This window comes from Pocillopora damicornis, chromosome 13 (assembly GCF_964200805.1).
Source record: "Pocillopora damicornis chromosome 13, jaPocDami1.2, whole genome shotgun sequence".
NCBI lineage: Eukaryota > Metazoa > Cnidaria > Anthozoa > Scleractinia > Pocilloporidae > Pocillopora > Pocillopora damicornis.
The window spans coordinates 14,984,696-15,008,303 of record NC_142682.1 but is presented as its reverse complement, the minus strand read 5'-3'; the positions used below and the strand labels follow the sequence as shown (position 1 = coordinate 15,008,303).

The 23,608-nt window shown below is 38.8% G+C and overlaps 2 protein-coding genes and 1 long non-coding RNA gene across 4 annotated transcripts; all 3 read right to left on the bottom strand.

Annotated features, from left to right (window-relative positions):
* Positions 1-4,520: 4,520 nt before the first annotated feature.
* Positions 4,521-5,382, bottom strand: LOC149035650 (uncharacterized). The gene is made up of 3 exons (XR_016182487.1): positions 5,252-5,382; positions 4,998-5,139; positions 4,521-4,657 (listed from the first exon to the last, which is right to left on the bottom strand). It is a non-coding gene; the product is annotated as an uncharacterized LOC149035650 (long non-coding RNA).
* A 3,075-nt stretch (positions 5,383-8,457) lies between these two features.
* LOC113666333 (ATP-binding cassette sub-family C member 4-like) lies at positions 8,458-23,605 on the bottom strand. 2 transcript variants are annotated; one of them, XM_089190802.1, is made up of 8 exons: positions 23,532-23,605; positions 22,931-22,992; positions 16,011-16,544; positions 15,375-15,760; positions 13,188-14,527; positions 11,086-11,656; positions 10,484-10,620; positions 8,458-10,018 (listed from the first exon to the last, which is right to left on the bottom strand). In XM_089190802.1, the coding sequence occupies exons 3-8, from the start codon at positions 16,515-16,517 to the stop codon at positions 9,153-9,155; spliced, it is 3,807 nt and encodes a 1,268-aa protein (XP_089046928.1). In that variant the 5' UTR covers positions 16,518-16,544; positions 22,931-22,992; positions 23,532-23,605; the 3' UTR covers positions 8,458-9,152. The 2 variants fall into 2 exon arrangements, with proteins under 2 accessions (XP_089046928.1, XP_089046929.1); XM_089190803.1 differs by lacking the exon at positions 23,532-23,605 and having other exon boundaries at positions 22,931-23,069.
* On the bottom strand, positions 18,196-18,878 carry LOC149035649 (uncharacterized). The gene has a single exon (XM_089190806.1). The coding sequence runs from the start codon at positions 18,745-18,747 to the stop codon at positions 18,304-18,306; it is 444 nt and encodes a 147-aa protein (XP_089046932.1). The 5' UTR covers positions 18,748-18,878; the 3' UTR covers positions 18,196-18,303.
* Positions 23,606-23,608: the final 3 nt, after the last annotated feature.

Sequence of the window (23,608 nt, the reverse complement as noted above, 5' to 3'; positions counted from 1 at the left end):
TACACTTGCCCCATCAGTGGCAAGACCCCTTAGGTTTTTTAAGGGAATATTCAAACCTTGAAGCTTTTTAGTGATAATACCATGCAATGTTGTTGCATCAGCACTTCAAGCCATTATATCTATTCTTTGGTAAGATTTTGATCACGTAACAAATATTGCAATTTGTACTCACCACAAACTTTCAAAATCCTAGCTTTATAAATGGCCACTCGATCGTTGTTTGAACCAGTCAATATGTCAACTGTTAATTGTCCCTTCTTTTGATTCCGCTTAACCGATGAAAAGTTCATTCAAAGATGAGCGCCAAAAGGAGTTTTCTTTGTTTCCGATCACGGGCATGATCACGTGAACTTTTAGCGAAGAGAATCCGCTGGCTTGACCGATTGTAGTCTCAAGAGGAGCGCGCAAAATTATTCTGTCTTTTCTGACCGGTTTATGGCAGGCCGTTTGTAGCAATATTCAATAATTCTTTCATTCAATCATTCAACTGCAATTCAACCGTTCAATTCAACCCCAATTCAACCATTCAACACCCCCATTCAACCATTCAAGAATCTATTCAACTATTCAACCCTAATTCAACTATTCAACCCTAATTCAACTATTCAACCCTAATTCAACTATTTCATCCCAATTCAATCATTCAATCCCGCATTCAACCATTCAATCCCGCATTCAACCATTCAATCCCGCATTCAACCATTCAACTAGCGGACTGGGTAACCTGGTACGAAAGACAGCCGAGATGGAGCCTGAAACCTAAGTTATCATAGAAAGCAAGATGGCGGCAGATGCACAGCAATTTGAGTTACTGAAATACCTAAATTTTTAAACCACATCCTAGACAAGACGACTCAGTTGTGTAAGATTCCTTTCGAGGTGGAACCATTGGAAGAGCATGCCGTAACACTTGACAAAACAATCTCCTTGTTAAGAAAGCTGGAAGATTGTTTCCAGTCTGAAGATAGCGAGAAAACACAGTTGCAAAAAATTACGTCCGCTTTTCATGATATTTTACAAGTCTGGAACCATTTATTGTCTCTAGCTTCCATTACCACAACAACTGTCGCTAACTTGGGTTCAAACAGACAAGCAAATATTTCTTCACCCGGGAGGCCATCGTACAATATATCTTCTGAAACACTTGAGGGACTTCGTGGATTCGGTTTCACCTGGGGCAAAATTGCTAAAATATTGGGTGTGTCGAGGTGGACTGTACCAAGAAGAGTGGAAAAATTCGGACTACAAGAGGTGAGAGAGTTTAGCAATATAACTGACCAAGAACTTGATGAATTAGTTAGAAACCATATTTCTAATCATGGTGCAACATCAGGTCAAGGGTACATTGCAGGGTATAAAAAGTCACTTGGACCACGGGTACAGCGCAGGCGAATAAGAGAGAGTATGACTCGAGTTGACCCCAAAAATACTGCTATTTCCAAGTTAACATAACAGACGTCTTAGGACGTCTTTCATGTAATTGTGCCAGGTTACTCAATCCTGCAACCATCGGGTCTGAATGCGGGATTGAATGGTTGATTGCGGGATTGAATGATTGAATTGGGATTAAATAGTTGAATTGGGGTTGAATAGTTGAATCAGGGTTGAATAGTTGAATAGATTCTTGAATGGTTGAATGGGGGTGTTGAATGGTTGAATTGGGGTTGAATTGAACGGTTGAATTGCAGTTGAATGGTTGAATGAAAGAATTATTGAATATTGCAACAAACGGCCTGCCATACTCTATCTCACACCTTACAACTATCAGCAGTCAATTCTCCGCTGTGGCTTTTCGTACGTGATCCTTGTGAGTGTGCGTACTTAGGTACAGGTTGTTACTTTCAGTGTATTTTTATAACGTTTAGAAGGCAGTACCTTTGTGATCTAAAAATGCTTTGTAAGGCATGCAAATAAGTAATCTACATTTCCCTTTGTTTGATGCATATACCATATTTCATTATCTGGTAGTTCCATCATTTAGCATCAACAGTTTGCTTACTTTTGCCTTCAAGGTGTTGTCTCGAGTTAGTCAATTCTTTTGGTGCATTCCGCCACTGAGTTAGCTGAATTAAGTCTGGCAAATTTTTGCTTGGACAATTGAGAATATCTACATTTCGGTTTCTGGTTAACAATTGAATATTTTAATTTGGATATGCTTATAACTTATTGGAAAATAGCGTAACTCTAACATGACTGTACATGTCTTTCAACGATGCAGCTTGGAGAGTCTTGGTTTCCTCTTAACTGGCCGACGATTTGCTTTATAGTTTACAACAATAGAACATTTTAATACACCTTTAAATATATTAATCGGTGAACGTGGTTTACGCGTGACTCGGGTAGCTTTTCAGATGGTATTTAAGTTCTGCGAGTGTCTCAATGGAAGGGTGGAGGCGATTACGGCTGACGGTTAAAATTTCGCGGGCCATTTTATAGCTAACGGATAATACCAATTCTTTTACAGTTAACTTTTTATACGAGTATCGGTTAACCTTTCGCAATTTTTATGTGTCGGCTAAATCTTTTTAATCCTTTCTGGCTAGGGGTTGATCTCATTGAGAGCCTCTGTTAAATTTGTTGCTTGTAGATATGTGAAATCATACCCATGCGGCTTTTACGACACTAGCTCACTTCAAGTGTCCTCTGAGCTGGTCATTTTTACAAACAAAAATATTTTACTGGTAAAACATTTCTCTCTCCTTTACCATGCATATTAGCGCTTTTTTAATTGCAACTTTAGATTACAAGGTATGCCAGATCCATCTAATTTTCTTTTAATTGATCTGTATTATACTAGACTCACTAACAATAGAGTAATGACAACTTTCGTTGTGATTATTTGTAGATAAGGACTAAGAGTTATTTTGTGTGATTAAAACCTGGAAGTGTTGACAGTGAAATTTTGAGGGTAAGTAATCGCATCGATGTGTTGATTATTTATGTACGTCAAACGGTACTTTAAAACATACGGCATGATTAAATGTTCTTTCAATATCCACTTAAGGTTTAGAGAGTTTGGTACTTTTGATAAGTCAAATTTTTGTGAATTCATGTACTTTACAAATATTTATAAAACCTGTTGGGTATTCGCTGAAATATTTTTGTCACAGAAAGTCGATATTTGGTGGAAATCAACTACCACAAATGTGTTTCATGCGGCAGTGATGGCAATAGAGAATCCAAACCAACACTCGTAATTGCTAACATTACATTATTAAGTGCAAGAAAATAGTTGGCGCCTTCATTTTGCTTTTCTCGTCAAAGAATTCCTTTTTTTAAAATGCGCGCCTAATTGTCTTTAGTTTGGAATGTCCGTCAAATAAGGAGAAAATGTTTGGTTATTTTCATTTTAGAGTTTCACAAATACATTATGTTGTCATGACTCTATCAAATCCTGTGTTTGGCGTTAAATATTTGACTTATTTCTGCGGATTTTCAAAGATGAAAAAAATACCATTTCTTTCTCTGATGTTTACCTCCTTAAGAGCTCTTTTGTTTGAATATTCGACAGCGAAATTGTGGTGGATTGTTCTCATATGGCAACGCTTCTTTGCAAACTTCAAACTTGACAATTGAAACAAATGAAAGTATTTTTATGCGGTGTTTCATTGTGAACTACGTTTTTATCTGTGACACTTAACTTCACAAAAATTCACTTATTTAATAGGAAAATCTGTTAGTTTGACTTTCTACTAGGTTATATTTTCGTGCTATTAATCACGAAGTTGATGGTTCTTCGATTAGTTGCACAATTATGCTTAAATGTTTCACCAAATATTTTGCTAAAGCAAAGACAAAACGATAGCCAAAAAGTTGTAAAGAAAAGTTTATTTTATACAGCATGCAATCTTCATCTTCCAAATAAGTTTTAGCGTATCGCGTTCGTGCATCAAGTTGCACATTTGCCTATGAAAATGAATAGCTGGAGAATTGTCAAAACAAATTAAATCAGTACAAAACCTATTCTGACCAGGGACAACACAAGAATAAATCGTCGGTAAACGTAATTTTTTTACTGTATTTTTATTGTAAAGATTATAGGCATCTAAAAATGAACTTTTCTATTTCGTTGAAAGACTCACGTCTCCACTAGTTGCTGAGGTTGTGTTATTTGGAATCCTGGAGTTTGTCGTTTGGAACTTCTTTAGCTCGCTTTTTGAATTTCATCCTCGCCGCTTGCAGTACTCATCACTTAAATGATTAGTGCCGATGCAAAGACATTTCACGATTTTCACGATTTTTGAATTTCATCCTCGCCGCTTGCAGTTCTCATCACTTAAATGATTAGTGCCGATGCAAAGACATTTCACGAACGTGTTCTGTGAACTACTTTTATTTTAAAACGTTGTTCAAGTCGAGGTGTGATGGCAACGATTTTAACCAAGTTGCGAGATGGAACTATTGGCTAAACTAGTGGAATAGACACACAGAAAATACGAAGAGGAAATAGCGTCCAAATCTCTGAAAACGTTTACATTCTCAAAGGGAAATAAAGGCAGTAATACTCACATGTTCGCCAATCTTAAAATATGGTTGTTTTTTTCTTCATGAGTTTGTGGTGTTACTCGTTTTGTATCACGTAAGAAGAGAAAAGAAAATTCGACAAAGAAAGTGATCTTACCTTGATTATTTTCTGGCTCTGATTTAACTCTTAATTCTAAGAGTAAACAACAAATGCACATCTTTACCAGTGACGCAACAACTCGATTCCCTATAAAAAGATTCTTCGTTGACAAAATATGAAAACAATAAATTCGACAACTGCAATGTTTTTAAGGAAATTATGACTGTAGCTATATTCTTAATTTGCAAGGGTATATCGTAAACAGATTGAAAGGTGTTTGCTGTGAAAACTAATTGCGCAGTTTTTGTGACGTTTTCCTTTTCACCAAAAGATACGTTATTAGCCATTTATTTTGTAGTAGGAACATCTAGCTTCGTTATTCACAAAATTATTTGTACTTACGATAAATTGTGTTTAAGTTATCACAACTTACCCATTCTCGCTTATCAGTTTTTTCACCAAGGTACTCCTGGTCAGTGGTCCACAACAAAATGGGTGAAGGTGGATAGAGAATGTATGGAGAATATACATACTCATGTTAAGGTGTAAGGTGTATTTTTCTCTCCAGCTTTCAGCTGCCATAAAAATCAAGACAGTAGCTATAATTTTCACTGACAATATATTTTCCAATTACATATTGTACTTGCCAAAATTACACCTGCTCTGAAAGCTACAAATATTACTTACCATTCAAAAACATCATATTGCTATACATATATCGTCTTCTTAAATGACTTCTATGGCACATTGCTCAATCAATGTCACTCCCAATGACACACTTTACCCTGAAAGAGATCAAACAATAGTACATAAAAACCTTTTGTCTTTTTTTTGTCACATCCTTGATGATAATGAGAGAATAGTATATGCATCATACATCTATTGGTAATTGTGAAAAACAGCTCCTTGAGAAACCCTATCAATTGGCTGTCGGCCAGAAAATAACCATCAGGTTATCAATTAGCAAAAGACCCATGATTCCTTTCCGTCTTGGAATGACTTGTCACTTATCACCTGATGACAACCTTTTTTGAAATAGGTGTATGCCCTTGGCCAGACTTGAGCTCACTATTTTAGTATACAATTCCGACACCCGTAGTATCACTACATTTGATCCCAAGGATCCAATACCATCCAGGTATCCCAGTTACCCTGCTCACAGGGTCTAGTTCCTAGGAATAAAGGATTGAATTCGACGTAATCTTTATGCAACTTTTTATCTCGGCTCAGCGCAAAATTCCGACTTCTTTCCCAGGATATTTTTATCCAGACTGAATAAAATAGGGTAGAAGAGCATGGAGCATAAAAACATGTTGTGGTTTCGGCGAACTTCTAGAATAGCCGGCCGACAAATTACGTGCATTTTCGAAAATTCGATCTAAAAATGCACACGAAGCGGTCTAAAAAATAAACGAAACTTATAGGGCCAACTTATGTTTGACGAGTGATTTAAGTCTATAAAAGCTTTTTTAAGACTCGCAATAGGATAAAACATCATTAAGTGAAGTATTACGGTCGAGGAGTAACAAGTCTCAGCGGTAATAGCGACAATTTTCTATCAAATATATCTCGTTTAATTATTCGAAACCGACGTATCGCGTATCTGTATTCAGAGCCAAGTAAAATTGCAGCCATGCCAAATAACGGTTAAAAAAAAACTATATATATACATATATATATTTTTTTACTCTTAGCCATTATCGAGTCCGTTACTTAGAGAAATATTTTTTAGTTCAAGCCGTAAAGCATTTAACTCAAGATTTTTCCGGTGTATATCGCTGTGACCTCAAGCCCATCAGTTCTAGTCAGCGTGACATAAGCGCAAAGTGCTGTCGCTTATTGTAGGAGGTCTTCATCTGGTTTCGTGAACGAAACGCTTTTTACACGTTCCGAAAATGTAAAAGATTTGTCCGTTCTGTATAATTTTTAACGGAGTCTAGTGAGCAGCACAAAAGAAGACTTCTGGCTGTTGTAACTTTTTGTTTATTTCTTCCGACGCGTTTCGTCTCTAGCTGAGACTTCTTCAGAGATGATTACAACTAACATCAAACAGCATATATAGTGCATTCGTGTGCCTAAGTTTCATTTCCAAAGGAAGTGAATAATAACAGAAAAATGCTGTAAACCGAAGTTACAAGAAACGCCTTGTTATGAGCGTTACACTCAAGCGTTGTTTCTCTTTTGCGGCCGGGAATCATAATGAAATCAATCTTCTCCGCAAGGTTACTCGTTTAAAAAATGTGCTACTGTCAGCTGCGTGAACAGAAAATTACTCACGCTCGTTTATCGTGAAATAAAACAAGCCGAAAGCCCGAGAGAGGAAACCTTTAAAGCACACCCACAGTATAAAACGCAGTGTCTTGGTCAAAACAGCGAACCGAGTCAGCGACACAATCGTGCTACGGAAATAATAAGCACGTAATGTTTCTCAAATACAACCTGAACTTTAAAATATGGATATTTTCCTGCTCAAGTTATCCAAAACTGTACCACTCTTAGACGCACTGACATTTATAATATGAAAAAAAAAAACAAAACAGGATTTCAAGCAAAGAGAACGAAAACCAGGGAAGCACTTTGTAGTGAAGTTTTGTAACAAAACAAATGCAGACGGAGTAAGCCCTTACCAGTTTCCAGCTGATGAAAGAGTGGATTGCATTTATTCGAATGAAAAGAGAAGCTAATTGCTGAACGACAAGTTCAAGTCACATTTGGAGCGACCATTTCTCAGCTGACAACTAAGAAGGATTCCGTGTAAAACTAGCTGGATTTCAGCTCTAAACTAGTACTAAAGAAGTCCGCAGTTCCTTCTACTCAAGCGTCTCCTTCTCCTGGATGCTGCACAATGCATCTGGGTTCTGCTTGCAGCTATTCCTCCGTAACAGCCTCCAAATTATTTTTCACTACATCTACTTATTGACAGCATATGTTTTCTTCCTTCCTCTACATTGATTGGCAATTTCCTTACTGACACCTTGTAAGAAAAGATCAGTGCAGTAGCAATTTTTATCACAATGTTGAATAGAAGATATAGAGAACACAAGTTGTATGATTGGTTTCACCAAAATGAACAGTTATCAGCCCTGTAACTGTCACAAACCTAAGAGATAACTTAGACTTTAGGTTATAAACAAGGTGCAATGACCACAAAAGGGGAAGACTAAGTTAACAATAAGTTAATATTAAGAGGATGTTAATTTCTACATGAATGAATGCTACTTTTTGCTGTATTGTGTTTCACAGTAAAAGCTGAGAAATCTTTCGTCGTTCGCCAAATTCAGTTCATTAAAACTTTAAACCAATACAAACGCGTTGAAACGAGTATAATTTGGAAAAATACTCTCAAAAATGAATCCGTCCAATGTACCTCCACAAACGTGTATGTTTATATTTTCACAGTCTGTGAAACCAAAGCTTCGGAAGGTGTATGCGAGTAGCACAAAAACACGTAGCTTCCGTGGAATTCAGGAGTCGGCACATTTGGTTTTCTTTACTTGATCGCTCCTATATTTCATTAGTGAATGATCTTCAGATACTTCATTTACAAGCGTAATACACTCACCGTTCGTCGCGTCGCCTAAGATATTACTTTAATGCTTGAACGGGTTCACATTCTTTTTTAATAAAGTAGCTTTGATATTCATCGTTCATAGGTTTGAGTCTAAGAGAGCGAGAATGGCTTGTTGTCAAAACAACCCCGGGCCACCAGCTCGAGTAATCCCACATTTGATTGCAAGTTTTTCCAAACTTTTCGTGTTGCCAGGATAACTAAAAGATTTTAAGTTGCTGTACCTGATTTTTATGATCGATTGTCCTATCTTGCCTCCTTAACGGTTTGGGTTTAAATCTTAGGTGTTAGATCAATAAAAAAAAAGGACAAACACATCAAGTGCTTGATTAATAACTTCATTCGTATAGTTTAACTGTTACAAGCATTAAAGTCCGTCGAGAAAGATGAAACTATTCATTAAACATTTAATTGGCAAAAATGCCTTTAAGACCGTTATTACTAGTAATGCCATTAGCCGGTTTCAAATATAAACTGGAAGTGAACAAAACAATGAATGTCAATTTTACATCTGTATCTTAACAGTAAAAAGAAAAAAAAAATGAAGCGGCTCATTTCACTGAGCGATCGTTTCTTCTGTCTTTGAAACTATGGCATACTTGTCTTTTTTAACTAATTCGTGACATAAATCATACTCCAAGGTAAGAGTTCAGGTTGGTGAAAAAAAGTTTCCCAAAAATTGTCAGTTTTTCTAGATTGAAATCAACCCTTGCCTTGGATATGCACAAGTAAATACAGGAACAAAACATCGCTAGCAAAAGTAATACTTGGTTTGCTTGTTAACATTGCTATGTTCGCGTCCGGATCTCGCGCGGTCAAAAACCATATGGAGCCTCCTTAGGAGCAAATAGAGCACTTCAACTCGCTCTTAATGACTTAAGGTGAACAAATAGTGAGAGCAAAAATGAGACTAAAGGGTTAGTTCATGAAGCAATTTTTGCAAATACTCTAAGATGGTTTTATCGTACTTTATTATTCTAGCGGCGATCGTAGTTTTATTTGTTATTCATCTTAACGTGTTCATGCATTCAAGTAGCAGTCAAACTTGTTGAACTCATCAATCTCACCATCTTTCATGACCAAAATCAAGTCACAGTCTTTGATGGTGTTCAGTCGATGAGCTATGGTGATTACTGTGGCGCCCTTCAGTTTCTCTCGCACTACCCTCCAAATTGTTTGTTCTGTGTCTGGATCCACATGTGCAGTGGGTTCATCTAGGATGACAATTTTTCTTTTATGCAAAAGAACACGAGCCAAACAAATTAGCTGTCGTTCTCCTACACTGAAGTTTGCACCATGCTCTAACAACTGGTGATCTAGTTTTCCTTCCAAATTTTCCACCAATTCTTTCAGTTGAACGATCTCTAAGGCTCGCCATAACTCCACATCTTGGAACTGCTCTACAAGATCGAGATTTTCTCTCAAAGATCCACTGAAAAGGACAGGACGCTGGCCTAGTACGGATACACATCGCCGAGACACTTGAAGGTTAATGTCCTTTACTGCGATGTCATCAATCATTATGGCACCTTGGGCATCTGGCATGCGCAGAAGAGCTGCCACTAGAGATGACTTGCCGGCTCCCGTTCGCCCTGTGACACCAACATTGGTTCCACCTTTTATATGAAGATTAACGTTCCTTAATACTTGAGGTCCCCCCGGGTAGTAAGTCATTGACAAGTCTTGAAGCGTGATATCTCCTTTTGATGGCCAGTGTTCCGGGGGAAGTTTTTTCACTTTGTAACCAGGTTCATGATCAAGTTTGGTGTACGTCATAACTCGTTCAACTGACGTCATAAAATTCTCAACTTCGGCTGCTTTTCTGACAGTGTAATCCATCAGTTCTACACTCTCAAGGACGTAAACAAGCCCTAGTCCAGCGAACGCTATTCATAGAATAAAACAGAAAAAAGGATCGATGTCATGAACATTTTATTAACACTCTATGTTTTTATTAGTTATCTGTTTAAGGTGTTAGAAAACGAAAATCAGTTAGTCAAATACGAGCATTTTTAAGTTATTAGGTAGCAGATGAAAGTAATAGAAAAATCTTTAAACAAACATCTAACGAATAATTTCAAAATCCACTGAAAATATTGGTCATAGTTACTACTGCATTTTACAAACAGGGTCCGATAGAAAATGATCGTATTTTGCAATAAATTAATCTCGAGATTAAGAAGCTTGTTTAAATAAACACTGAGTGGCATGTACCAAACGTCTTGCAAACAGGAGGAAAATGGTTTGAGAGAAGTAATCAGAGGGCTCTGTCCAACTACAGACATCCTGTGATGCGATAAGTTTCTCAATTGACAGGTGGTCAGTGGGGGATTATGCTATTAGATACCTACCAGCATCTTGAGAAACAAAGATCGCCCCCAGAGCCACTGAACACGTCAGGAGGGAGATAAGGAATGACATACGCACACCAAGCCATCTCTCACAGGCCAGCACCATGATATACGACTGAGTGTGAACATCCTGACATCTGAAAGGAGCGAGATGAAATTAACACGGCGCATGCGCACCTAATCGGAAGGACTTAACTCCTGATTCTACTCTCGTGCAAGTTCACAGTAAAGTTTCATACTAAACAGAATAAATTTCTTCTTTGATGCTCACCAATCTATTTCCAGGCCATCTGTTGGCTACGTTTTACAGTACTGTGAATCACTTAAGGGGACAATTAGCCCCAGGAAAAGCCATGGTATTTGAGCCAAAAGGCAATATGCGTTCTTCGACTTTGCTGATTTTATCAATGTGCAGAACGCACGATGAGTAAGAATTAAGAATCACTTAGGTCATCGTTTAAGTTCTGTGTTGCTCAGTATTAGAGAATCAGAGCGCGAGATATTCAAATCGTTTCTCTGTCCCTCTCCCGTGACAAGACAAATATCATCTTTCTTAAACCTTGATATTGTAAAGTACAACTGGTTGATACTGTACGACATACCTGTAAAACTGTTCCTCAAAATCTTTTTGTCTTGCTCTTGTTCGAATAGTCTCCAGCCCATCTATGGTATCCGAGATGTGTGAAAACACAGGACTTCGGTTTATAGACTCTAATCGTTTCAACTGTCTGGAAGTTTTCAGGTAGTACTGAGAGATGTACACGACTGCTACTGCCATAGGAACAGCCACAAATAGAAGCCATGGATTAGCGACGGTTGGAACAAGAATCGAAAAGAGCATAGCCAAGACTAATTGGATAGCAAACAGAAACGCCTTGGGTAACACCTCGTCCATACAGCCTGTATCTTTAGAGAATCGATTAAGAATTCTGCCAACAAGGTTTGAATCAAAAAACAAAGCAGGCGCCTCTAGAATTGCCACCGTCATCTTATCGTGAAGACGTTCGGAACATCTAACGGCGGCCTGAAGAAAGCAAAATGCTCTGGCAGCGGCAAATATGAAGGATCCAAGTACTAAACAACCAAATATGATCAGGTTTGTTTTGTCTTTCTGGTTTTCTTGACTCTTCTCAGTTAAAGATGAAAGCCAAAAGTCAGGAGAAACTATCATCACTATGAAAAAAGAGAGGACATAAAAATAGTATAAATTAACCTTTTAACTCCCAAGATCTCATTAGTAATTCTCCTTACTGTCTGCCATACAGTTCTTTTGATGTTAGTTTGGAGACTTTGGTATTGGATCAATTTAACATCCCCTTAGTGATATTTTTCTTTATTCTCATCACTTGTGTGCTTGATATTGTATTGATATTGTGAGGAGAAATTCAGTCTTGGTCACTCATGGGAGTTTAAGGGTTAAGAGGTAGTAAGTAAGATGAATCAGTTGGCAAAAGATACGTTTTTCGATGGAGATGTCAAAAATTGGTGGATATAAAAACGTGGCAAGAGATACGTTTTTGGATGGAGATGTCAAAAATTGGTGGATATAAAAACGTGGCAAAAAATACGTTTTTGGATGGAGATGTCAAAAATTTGTGGATATAAAAACGTGGCAAAAGATACGTTTTTGGATGGAGATGTAAAAAATTGGTGGATATAAAAACGTGGCAAGAGATACGTTTTTGGATGGAGATGTCAAAATTTGGTGGATATAAAAACGTGGCAAAAGACACGTTTTTGGATGGAGATATCAAAAATTGGTAGATATAAAAACGTGGCAAAAGCGACGATAATAATTTTGCGGGATTTCTGAAAATTTTCCTTTGTCACTTCGCAGCTTAACTCTTTCCACCTTAACATCAGTATGCATATTCTCCATACTGTTCTCTATACATTTCCAAAGGCCCTGACAAGGAGAATTTGTTTAAAAAATCAAGGGCTTCTTTAGTTGGTGATCATTTACTTTATTCTTGTGACCTTAATGTTTCACTGAGGGGTGATTTTCTAAGGAGAAACTAGATGCTAGTCACTCTCAGAGGTTTAAGGGTTAAGTATCAAAATTTATATAAGGAATTACAAGACAAGTGTGAGTTAACTTCTCCCTCCTAAGGTGCTGACAAGGAGAATTTGTTTGCCAATCAAGAGCCTCTCAAGTTGGTGATCATTTCCTTTATTCTCGTGACCTTAATGTGTGATTCAGGGGTAACGTTGTAAGGAAAAATTATTTGGCTGTAAATACATGAAAATCATATATGTTCACTGCAGTTAAAGAAAAGGATATAGAAGCGATCCCACAGCTTTGAACCAGTAGTTGAAATTAGGCCTGAAAAAGATTCAGACCCGTATGGGATTTGGACCCATGACCTCTGCAATACCGGTGCAGCACTCTACCAACTGAGCTAACAAGCCAACTGGGAGCTGGTCATTATGTTGTAGTGCACATATATGATTTTAGTATATTTACAGCCATTATTCACCACTTGGAAGATTTATTTTCCGCAGACTTCGCCGAAGAATTGACATATCTTAATCACCGGTGAGGTAAAAGCAATAGAGGGTTCGAATTCTTGAGTCTGAAAGACTGAATGGAATAAAAGATAAACATACCCAGTTATGATGAAGTCTCAGTCTACAAAACTAGCGAGAAACTGAAACTTAAACGAAGGCTTCCGCTAAAAACAGAATGAAAACCTATCAAGTTTACCTTGAGTGATGAAGCACAAGAAGATAACTCCAACAATCGTCATAGCGTTTAATCCACTTTTGAAGTAGTCCCAATAGATCTTTAAAGTCACTCCTCCGATTATACGGTCTTCGTCTGATATTTGTAGCTCCTTGTCCTGAGTTGGTGCAGGCATTGCTTTATCCTTGACTTCTGAGTTTTTTTCCTTTTCCGAAACCGATCTCGCATTGGGCTTCCTGTCTCTGAAAGGCTTTTTGCTAAGTGGATCAAGTGCAGAATCAAAAACACCCTTCTCTTTAAGCTCGGAGAAAGTACCTTTGGCCAACAAACGTCCTTTGTACAACACAATCACTTCATCGGCTTCTTTCATGTGTTCTACTTGATGGGACGTTAGCAGTCGGGTTTTGTTGCACAATATGCCTTTAATGCATCTCTCAAAGATATGTTGACTAACTTTCGTATCCACGGCACTTAAAGGGTCATCCAGCAGGTACAGATCTGCATCCATGTAAACCGCACGTGCCAGGCTTACTCGTGCACGCTGGCCCCCACTGAGAGCCACGCCTCGTTCAGCTACAACCGTTTCGTCACCTTTTGGAAACTTCTGAAAGTCTTCCATCAGGGCGCATGCTTGAACTACTTGGAAGTACCTGGTTTCGTTGTAAGGTTGACCAAATAAGATGTTTTGTCTTATTGTTCCAGAGAAGACCCACGGTGTCTGTGGCACATAAACAAGGGAAGATGGCCAGGATATTGTTCCCTCTGCGACTGACACCTCACCCGCAATAGCTGAGAGGAGAGTAGACTTTCCACTACCCACTGAACCTGTGATGACTGTTAATTCTTGTGACGCCGTAGAAAATTGGACATCTTGCAAAATAAACACATCATCACTAAGGTTTTCTTTTGATGTTAAAATTGACACTTCCAGGGTCGCTGGCATGGCCATATTGTGTTGTTGATCAACAAGAATACGGGGATTTTCTTCAGTTTTATCGTGTTGATCCAACGAGATTCTCGTCAGTTCGGATACATTCCCTCTCCCTTTGTCAGTGCTTTCGCTGGAGTGATCATAGTAGGCCTCGGCTAAATCTTTCAGAAGAAGGAAATGCTCGATTCTTTGAAGTGAAACAAAAGCCTCGTATGCTTCCAAGGTACCATAGAGTAGGTATATGCAAAGGCTTATTCTTGCTACATTGACGAAAGAGAGAAGCATAAACACGTTAACAGGCGTGAGGGGTTGACCAGTTAGCACCAGAGTCATGACTGACACCAGCATCGCAAATGGCACTGAAGTATACTCCAAGGCAGCAAGGGCTGACAGAACACTGCTTTTCGTACGGATAATCTTCATTTCATCACTGCAAACAGAATAAATGCACTGTTATTCTTCTCTACCTTAAATACCTTATCAAATTGTGAAAAACGTCTAAACAAGAGATTGACTCTCGTAAGGGCCGAAGCCTATCCGGTTTCTGTTACGTGAAGCGCCAGGTTTTTACTTAGCATTTCGTAAGGAGTCCCTTGACAATTATTCGGCTCTCATATGTCTTTTGAAGGGTTAAGTACAAGGACACTACACAATGATCTTAGTGACTGTTTGAGCTGGGCTTTTCGTCTGGGATTCAGTGCACTGAAAATAAGCCAACTAGTATACCAGATGTCAAAATGAACTCTAATTGGATTAATCGGGGAGCACAGCACTATCCAAATAATTTATATGGATAGTGCTGTGCTGCCCGCTTAGTATTATCGCTTTGTTCACACGAAAAAAAAGTTTGCTTGCAATAGACTCGTATACATCTGAACTTCTGGGTCAAAATTTTCCGCGACTGTTTTTTTTTCCAGTAGCGGGGTCGCAAAACAGGTGTGAAGAAAGGATCTTGGCGGGTAAGCTGCTTTTAAAGCAATTACAGGAAAAAAGCTAGCAGTGTGTGTCCCCTAGATGTTAATCGAGTGCCTCTACCACCTTAGCTACGAAGCTAAGGTGGTAGAGGTACGAGCTAAGTAGGTGGTAGAGCTAAGCCTTATGATATGGGCGCGAAGTAAATTTGAGCAGGTTCTTCTTTCGAGGAAACGAAATCACAAAGAAATGAAATATATGATTTTTTTTACTTCGGTTTGTTTCATTTCATTTGAGCTGCAATGAATATTTTGCCACAGCGTTCCCGACTACTTCGCAATCAGTTAGTACATCTTTCTACTTACCTTCGTATCCGTTTTATTTTCCCTCTGAATTCATCCTCCCACGCATGTGTTTTAATGGCGCGAATCCCGGAAATTACTTGGTTCAACAAAGAGAAGCGCCTATCTGAAACTGCTGCTGTGCGCCGGCGAAGTGTGGCACACAGAGAGGATAACGCTACGAAAAACGGCACCAGAAAAAAAAGGCATATGACTCCCATGAGAGCTTGCCAACCAATTAAATACACAAGAAAAAATACAGTTCCAGGTATGACAAGGGTGAGATCCAAAATGCTACCGAGAATCAACATTAACGTTTGTCCTTCCAGTCGCTGAACATCGTTTGAGAGCAGGTCAATCACGTGTCCTGTTGTAAATTTGAGTAGATCAGCCCTCTTGAGTTGTAGAATCTGTCAAAATTCATATTGCGAAATTATCGTACTGAATTATTATCATTAGATATACGGAAATTATGGGCAAATTACCCTCACACAAGTACTGATCTTCAAAATATCGAGTTTTTCCTTCCAATAAACAAAATTTGAATAAGCTATCATTCCTCCTTGGGTAAATAGCTCTGGAGTTCGTTTGTTACCTCCTATGCATCGTGCGCCATAGGCCGGAAAGATTAAATCAATGAAAAAAAAAAAAAGCGTTTACCTTTCGATAAATAAGAGCTTTCAGAGCACTGCTCACTCCGATACCAAGTACATCTGAACGATAGGAAGAGTGTCGCATGGAAATTGTTCCAATCAAGGCACCTAGTCCAATAATTATGACATAACAATACGAAAGAGGATTTTTATGTGGATCAGGTTCCATTAGAGAGGAAAGCAAGTAACCCAGAAGTAGAGGCTTGAGGAGTCGCCAAAGTCCGTACAAGGCTCGAGGGAGTACCATGATCAACGCTTCTTTGATAGATATCATTGTAATGACGCTTTTCCAAAGTTTCGGTCTCTTCCCATTGCCTTTGCTCTTAGCTCTCTCTTTCTCCCATTGTGTCTGGAGGCGTTTGCTGTAAGAAGCAGTGGAATTTTCTCTTAAAAGTGGCGCGAAGTCGCTTTCCTCTATAGTTCCTGTGCTACCTGTCTTGAAGATGTTGTCCATCCATTGAAATAGAAGAAGAGAAATAAAGCCGTCTTTTCTTGTATCTTCGCTTCTATCCATCTTTTGTCGTGATGCTCTGTCTGTGTCCTAAATATAATATTGCAAGAAGAAACGGTCATAAAGGTGACGTTAAAGGCCTTCAAAGTTCAAACAAGTTTGAGTCACCTGCGTTATATTCAAACTCGGCATAATACAGGGGCGCGCGTAGATGTAGAATTTCTCGTCTAGTGTTGAACTCGATAGCTCAATCATGAGCTATCGAGCTATATTTTACTTATGAAACTCGAGCTACTCTAAAGTCGTTCAGTTTGTTTCTCATTGTCAAAAATATTTCGAAACTGAATATAGACCTCAGTGTTAAATTAGAAATAAATAAAAAAAAGAGCCGTTGTCGCCCACGTTTTCCACACAACGCAAAGTTGGGTTATAGTACGTTGTTGTTTTGTAGAGGACGCAAAGAAATTTACAAAGAGATTCAGCGCACGTGCACAGCCATTGTTCTACTCATTAAACTTTTTGTTTAGAGACGTTCCCGTTGCCGTTCCCTCGCTGTTTTCTTAAACTCCCCATTATCTTACTAGTTTGCTGCGCTCCCTCATGAGAAATCGGTCACCTTTAGCAAACCACGACGGCGACGGCAACAAGGACGTGGCAAAACAAAAGAGAGCAGAACAATATTTCAGCACGTGCGTTTTAAGAGCTAATGTCAAACAGCGGTAAGTCCCCAAGATTTGTTTTCTCTCCTACTTTCGTATTTTGTAGCCCAATATGTGCTAATGTGGTGTAATTTTTTGGTGAAAATATATTTTAGTTTTGGAGAAATGATTTTTTTCGTTCGACCGCTCAAATATGCACATTTTCACCGTGAATATTACCCGAGTTGTGTGACGTCATGTAACGAATTTACTTGACCTCCGGTATTTCTGTCAACATAATCCTTTGTTTTATCATCTGAACTTAAGGTGGTCTTCCACTCACATTTTAAAAATTTTCAATATTAACTGGGTCCAATTCATGATGGTACCATTGGAAACATCATCCAAAAGTGCTGCGAATTGCACTAGTGATTGACATTTTGTAACCATGGCAACAAGTTTCCAGGCCCCCAAGGGTGAAAAAAGGTACCTATCTACTAACAATAATATCTATAGGACCAGAGGTTCCATTAACCTATAAATGGTATCAAAATGAACTACAATGATAGCTCTATGATGTACACCTCAAAAAGTAAACTATCAAAGTATCTCTCAGAACAATAACAATTTATTTCTGAGAGGAACAATATTTTGGCCCTAATCATTCTCAAAAATTTGAAATGAGATTTATGCACTTTCATACAACTGCTTTTTTTCTAGTTCACATCACAGCACAAATACTATAGAGAAGTCACTGAAAATTTCAGTTCAATTGTTTTTTTCTTTCTTTTGCCGCGGAGCAATCTCCGCTGAGATTTGATGACTCCTTGCTCTTTGTAGTTGGCCTTTAGAACTCTGATTGAATCAGCTCTCTAAGCCTCATCTGTACAATAATTGCCAGGAGAAATTCCAAGTTCCTCTAGAATCTTTACAGAAGCCTGACAGCCAATATTAAAGAGGGCTACTGCATCGTAAATGCCCAATTGCGAGGTCTCAGGGCCAACAAAGACACTCTTTGGTACTCTCTCCCAGAACATAGCATTGAGGGCCTCGTTCTGATTTTGTGTCTTTCCATCAAGACACTTGCTTAGAAGATTGTCTTCACTAAGTCTTGCAAAAATTAGTTTCAGTTCAACAATAACATCTAAGGGTAAACCAGCCCCATGCTTGTGGTAGGTTGTTTGATTGGCTCGATCCCTCATGTACCCACATCAACTGGTAGGACCCTCTGAGCAATGCTGCAAATGTAACTTTCTGTCAGCTGAGGAAGCACAATGAAACAAACTTGCATGAATAGCTGACCTCATGGCTGGAAGATTACCAGAATTTCTTCTAATGGCAATACCATAATAATTCTGTAACTTGTCAATCATGCTGTCTGTTAGTCTTCCTTTACCACCCATTCCTTTCTTCTCCTTCTTCAATCTGTGTGAAGAAGTGCCAAGTCTCTTTTGTACATGTCCTACACACTCCTTGTTCTGCACTTGTACACTATAAATAGCATACTGTTCTTTTATTAAACTGTAACTCTTTCTGTCACCATCTCCATAATATTTTGAGTACACAAGCTTGTGTTTCTCTACTGAGTGAGAGAATATACGCATGGCACCTTCAGGTTCCAAGTTTGGGACGATCCTTGATAATTGGCCTGGCATTTTGGCTCATGCTCTGCCCTCCATGCTGCATTTTCAGGGGTGTCAGCATCATTTTCACGTTCCCTGCACATCTTACACACTTTGCTTAGGAGTTCAACACCCAGAATTTTTCTGGTATCCATGCTGACGGCAGTGACACAAAACATTTAAAGAGGAAAAACCTCTTCTCTGCTAGGTGCCATCACAAGATACACTACACTTTACCAATCCTTCTTGGAAAGCTGGTTTTAGGCTGTGGATTTCTGCAGCACTGGTCATTGTTTCCACCGCAACTGCTTTAGCTGCCTTGAGCAACGCCTTGTTATGCAAGGCATACGGTGTTTGCCTTAGAGGTTGAGGCATATTCATTAGCCTGCAAAATCGTTTCGCTGCTGCGAGTCCACAGCCAATTGATCGCATGCCATAAAGAAGTCTCCTATTCACTTCAAAACATCGCTAATTAGGGACTTTGAAAGACGTGATAAAGTCCTTCACCCAGCCACACGAGGCACAAAACAAGCGAAGATGGCTGGCACATCCTTTTCGTTTAAGAGTTTGCTCTTGCGAAGCACTCCTTACACGGCAAAATTCTGCATAGAGAGTCCAATATTTCCATGTCGACCAAACGAAAGTAGTGGATGGATCTGTACTTGGCGCGTTACGATTAGACGATAGCCCTTCGTCAGAGCGATAGACGAAGGGCTAACGCTCGAAACGTCAGCTTTTTTACCCTTTACGGTGGTGGTGAAGCTGGCAAAGAGATATTTATTTTCTGGTGAATATTTTTGTCCGACGTAGCATTAAAACAAGGATAGTTTTAACAATGACCAATATGACAGAATCTACTGAGCTTCTAGCTTTTAAAAGACAAAGGGATGGTTATAAAGTACTGTAAAAATTTCCTTGCGTATTTGTGTTGTTCTTTCGTGAGACGAACTCATAGTCGGGCAAAATTTACTTGCTAGCAACTAGGAAATGTACATGGTGTGCCTACTTGTCGCCACTGTTGATTGGCATAAATCAGTACAATTTGTAAAAAAACTAACACTCTTACCTTGTTTATTTATGACTTTATAAGACCAGTAAGCTGTTTCGGTTATTAGATTACGCTTGAGTATTACTTTTTGCCAGAAGCCCAGGTTTTACGTTGTGTTTTCCCCTACCCCATGTATATCATTAGCTAGTCACGCAATAATTGATACCAACACAAATGAATATTTACCCTGTATGAAGATTTTTGTTTATGTTGAATTGACAATATTACAATATGTTAATTTTGTAGTCACTACCGTATTTCTTCACCCATAAGCCGAGACCCTAAAAGTTAGAGACCTTCCAACAGACTCGCGTTGTCCAAACGAAAACGCAAAACCATCAGCTATAAGCCGAAAGCGAAATTCTTGATTGTAACCGGCCATTTGAATGAGCGAACCTCACGGAAAAAAATTGGGAAATGGGTCAATGAACACAAAAGCTAATGAATGAGAATAAACACAAAATAACAAAAAGCGAATCAGGGAAGATGTAAATACCACTACGCAACTGTAGAAACACAACGATACTCTCAGTTACTGTAACCTGACTAACGTTTCAAGCGAGTATCTCTTTCGTCACTGTTATTTTTCTCATCATGCCAAAAGCACGCCGCTCTTCTTATACTATGGCTTTCAGGATAAAAGTTATCGCGGAGGCTGAAGCTGTAGAAAACAGCTCGAAAATCGCTTGAGATTATGGACTTAGCGAGTCCATGGTGCGACGCTGGAGACGAGACCAGGCGACTGGCAAGCTTAAGATGTCTGCAAGACGTGCAAAAATGGGCCGTTTCACTCCCAAGTGTCCCGAACTAGACGAGCAAGCGATGGAGTGGTTTTCGCGGCAGAGGGACCAATTATTTCATTTGTAATGTGAAATGAGAAGAGTTTTTGCCGCGTTGAGTGAGATCGTCTTTCAATGTGTGGGAAGCAAAGAATCTGATTGGTGGTCAGAAATACTTTGTTGTCATGTCAATTTTAAAGCATTCACGTAAAGAGCGCTGCTGTCACGGAATTCACGGTCATTTCGCATTAACATTAAATTTGTACTTAGTTTTGAATTCCAAACCCTCGGCTATAAGCCGAACCCCGTTTCTTGTGAAAAAATCTCCCAAACTTTTGTGTCAAATACTGAAAAATCGCTCGACTTAAAGGTGAAGAAATACGGTCATCGTTGTTTCAGTAGCAGCGCATATTGAAATTTACAGTGTTCTGGCGGGAGAGCAAAGCGTGATGCTCTAGGAATAAAAACTCTTAGGGGCCTTTTACATGACATCGGAATGAGTTTTGTTCAAGAACGAGTTCATCCCGGTCGCCACATGATAGCTGAGTAAAATTATTCGAAACGAGTCATCAGGCGATAGGATATGGGTGAGGATGCTTGTCGTACCTTTCAGGGGTCAAAATCAGTGATCTGGTACCTTTTACGATGTCTCAAACTTTAGTGGACTACCAGAGACCTAGCTGGTACCTTTTAAGATGTTTTTCGCTCAATGAAATACCTGAAATAATCATTACTAGGACGACTTAAATGATCTGACTTAAGCCTCTGGAGCATATCGCTAAAGGAGTTTTTATTTTTAGGATTTTTCAATTTTTTGTGTTTAAATTGGTACTTTTTAGGGGTAGACATCAGTTGTTGCCACTCCCACAAGGATAAGACTCAGGTACCTTTTATAATTTTATTGGGATCCTCGCCCTCTTATGTAAAGGGGTTCCTCGGGGGCTGCTAATACGTGCAGCACACTTGAAATTTAGCAAGGACAAATTTTGATGTGATTTTCGGTGAAGAGAAAAAAGTTTCGTCAGCAAATCTCCTCTAAAATGTGGTAGAGCATAACTTGATCATTGTAACAGCTCATAAAATCGTAAATAAATAAGGTAAGAGTATTATGCTAGATTTCTTTACAAATTGTAGTGATTCATGCCTGTAAAAGGTGGCGACAAGTCTAACGATAGAAGAGCACAAATACACAAGGAAATTTTTACAGTAACTTTATAACCATCCTTTTGTCTTTTAAAAGCTAGAAGCTCAGTAGATTCTGTCATATCGATCAAACTGTCTGTGTTTTGATGCTACTTTTCGACATAGAAAAAGTACGTCGGACAAAAATATTCACCAAAAAATAAATATTTCTTTGCCAGCTTCAATAATGACAAGGGATTAAGTTTAGATAATGAAACAAAGGATTATGCCGGCAGAAATACCGGAGGTCAAGTAAATTCGTTACATGAGGTCACACAACTCGGGTAATATTCACGGTGAAATTTTGCATATTTGAGCGGTCGAACGAAAAAAATCATTTCTCGAAAACTAAAATATATTTTCACAAAAAAACTACACCACAATTATTAGAACATATTGGGCTACAAAACACGAAAGTAGGAGAGAAAACGAATTTTGGGAGACTTGCCACAATATTTCAAATTTGTTCGATGGATGCTGACATCCTCTCTTAAAACTTTGTACATTTCCTAGCCGTCCCCTGCAAAACAACAACGTGAAATCACCACAACTTGCGTCGAACCGAACCGAAACCGCGACGGCGGATTATTTGATTTCCATTTGGAACTCAACGCTTCTTTAACACGGTATGCTGAAGTTGTGGTGTGGCACCGTATGAGACGTAAACACATGGAGCCATTTTTGAAATTCTAATTAAAGGCAGAAATTCATTTTTTAATCAAAGTCCTCCTTGGCGTTGCCGTCCTGATTACTTAAGGTCCCCAATTTCAAATCACTCGAGTTTGCTTGATCTGAGAACTGGAACCCCGATGGAAAATTGTTTAAGTTTCCATTTGCGACTCAACGCTGCTCCCATATATTATGCCGAAGTTAAGATGTGGCACCGTAAGATACGGTAAATACACATTCAGCCTTTTTCGAAACTCCAACTTATTGTCAAACTTTTGCTTTCGCCTCGAATCATAACCTTGTTGTCTTTCATTTGAAATTGTCACAGGTCACACTTTCATTCCGAATGCACATCGTTTGATATTTTTTCAGGTTTCCCTTAAGGAGGTTCGAATCATGCCAATTAGTCAATTGTAATTGTAATGCAGTTGTAAAGAGAAAAATTGACCTGAATTATCAGCGAAATCGGCAAGTCATGAGCTGCCGCCGTGTTTTTCTTCCCATGTGCTTCATTAATAGAACATTTTTAATTACTTACCTTCAGTGGAATTGGTAACTCAGAGAGTTCCTGAGGTCCTAGCCTAACACTTTATGGGGTAACTGAAAACAAAGTTGAAGTGAATCAAAGTTTGTTTTCTTAAATATATGCAGACGTACGTGGGCTTGTTTGACACTTTAAAGGGGCCTAACAAATCCTAAATCAATCGATGGAATGTATTCATATCAGGAGTCTTCTCTTGTTTAAATATCGCCAGGGGAAATGTTCTAAAGATGTCTGAGGATTGAAAGTCTAAGAACTCGTTGGAAAGAAGCGGCGCTTTTTTGGAACTCAGAGAGTTCCTGAGGTCCTAGCCTAACACTTTATGGGGTAACTGAAAACAAGTTGAAGTGAATCAAATTTTGTTTTCTTAAATATATGCAGACGTACGTGGGCTTGTTTGACACTTTAAAGGGGCCTAACAAATCCTAAATCAATCGATGGAATGTATTCATATAAGGAGTCTTCTCTTGTTTAAATATCGCCAGGGGCAATGTTCTACAGATGTCTGAGGATTGAAAGTCTAAGAACTCGTTGGAAAGAAGCGGCGCTTTTGTGAGAGGAAAAACGTTACAGGCATAGAACATTTTCAATTACTAACCTTCAGTAGAATTGGTAATTCAGTGAGTTCCTGAGGTCCTTGCTTCACACTTTATTAGGTTAGCTGAAATGAAGTTT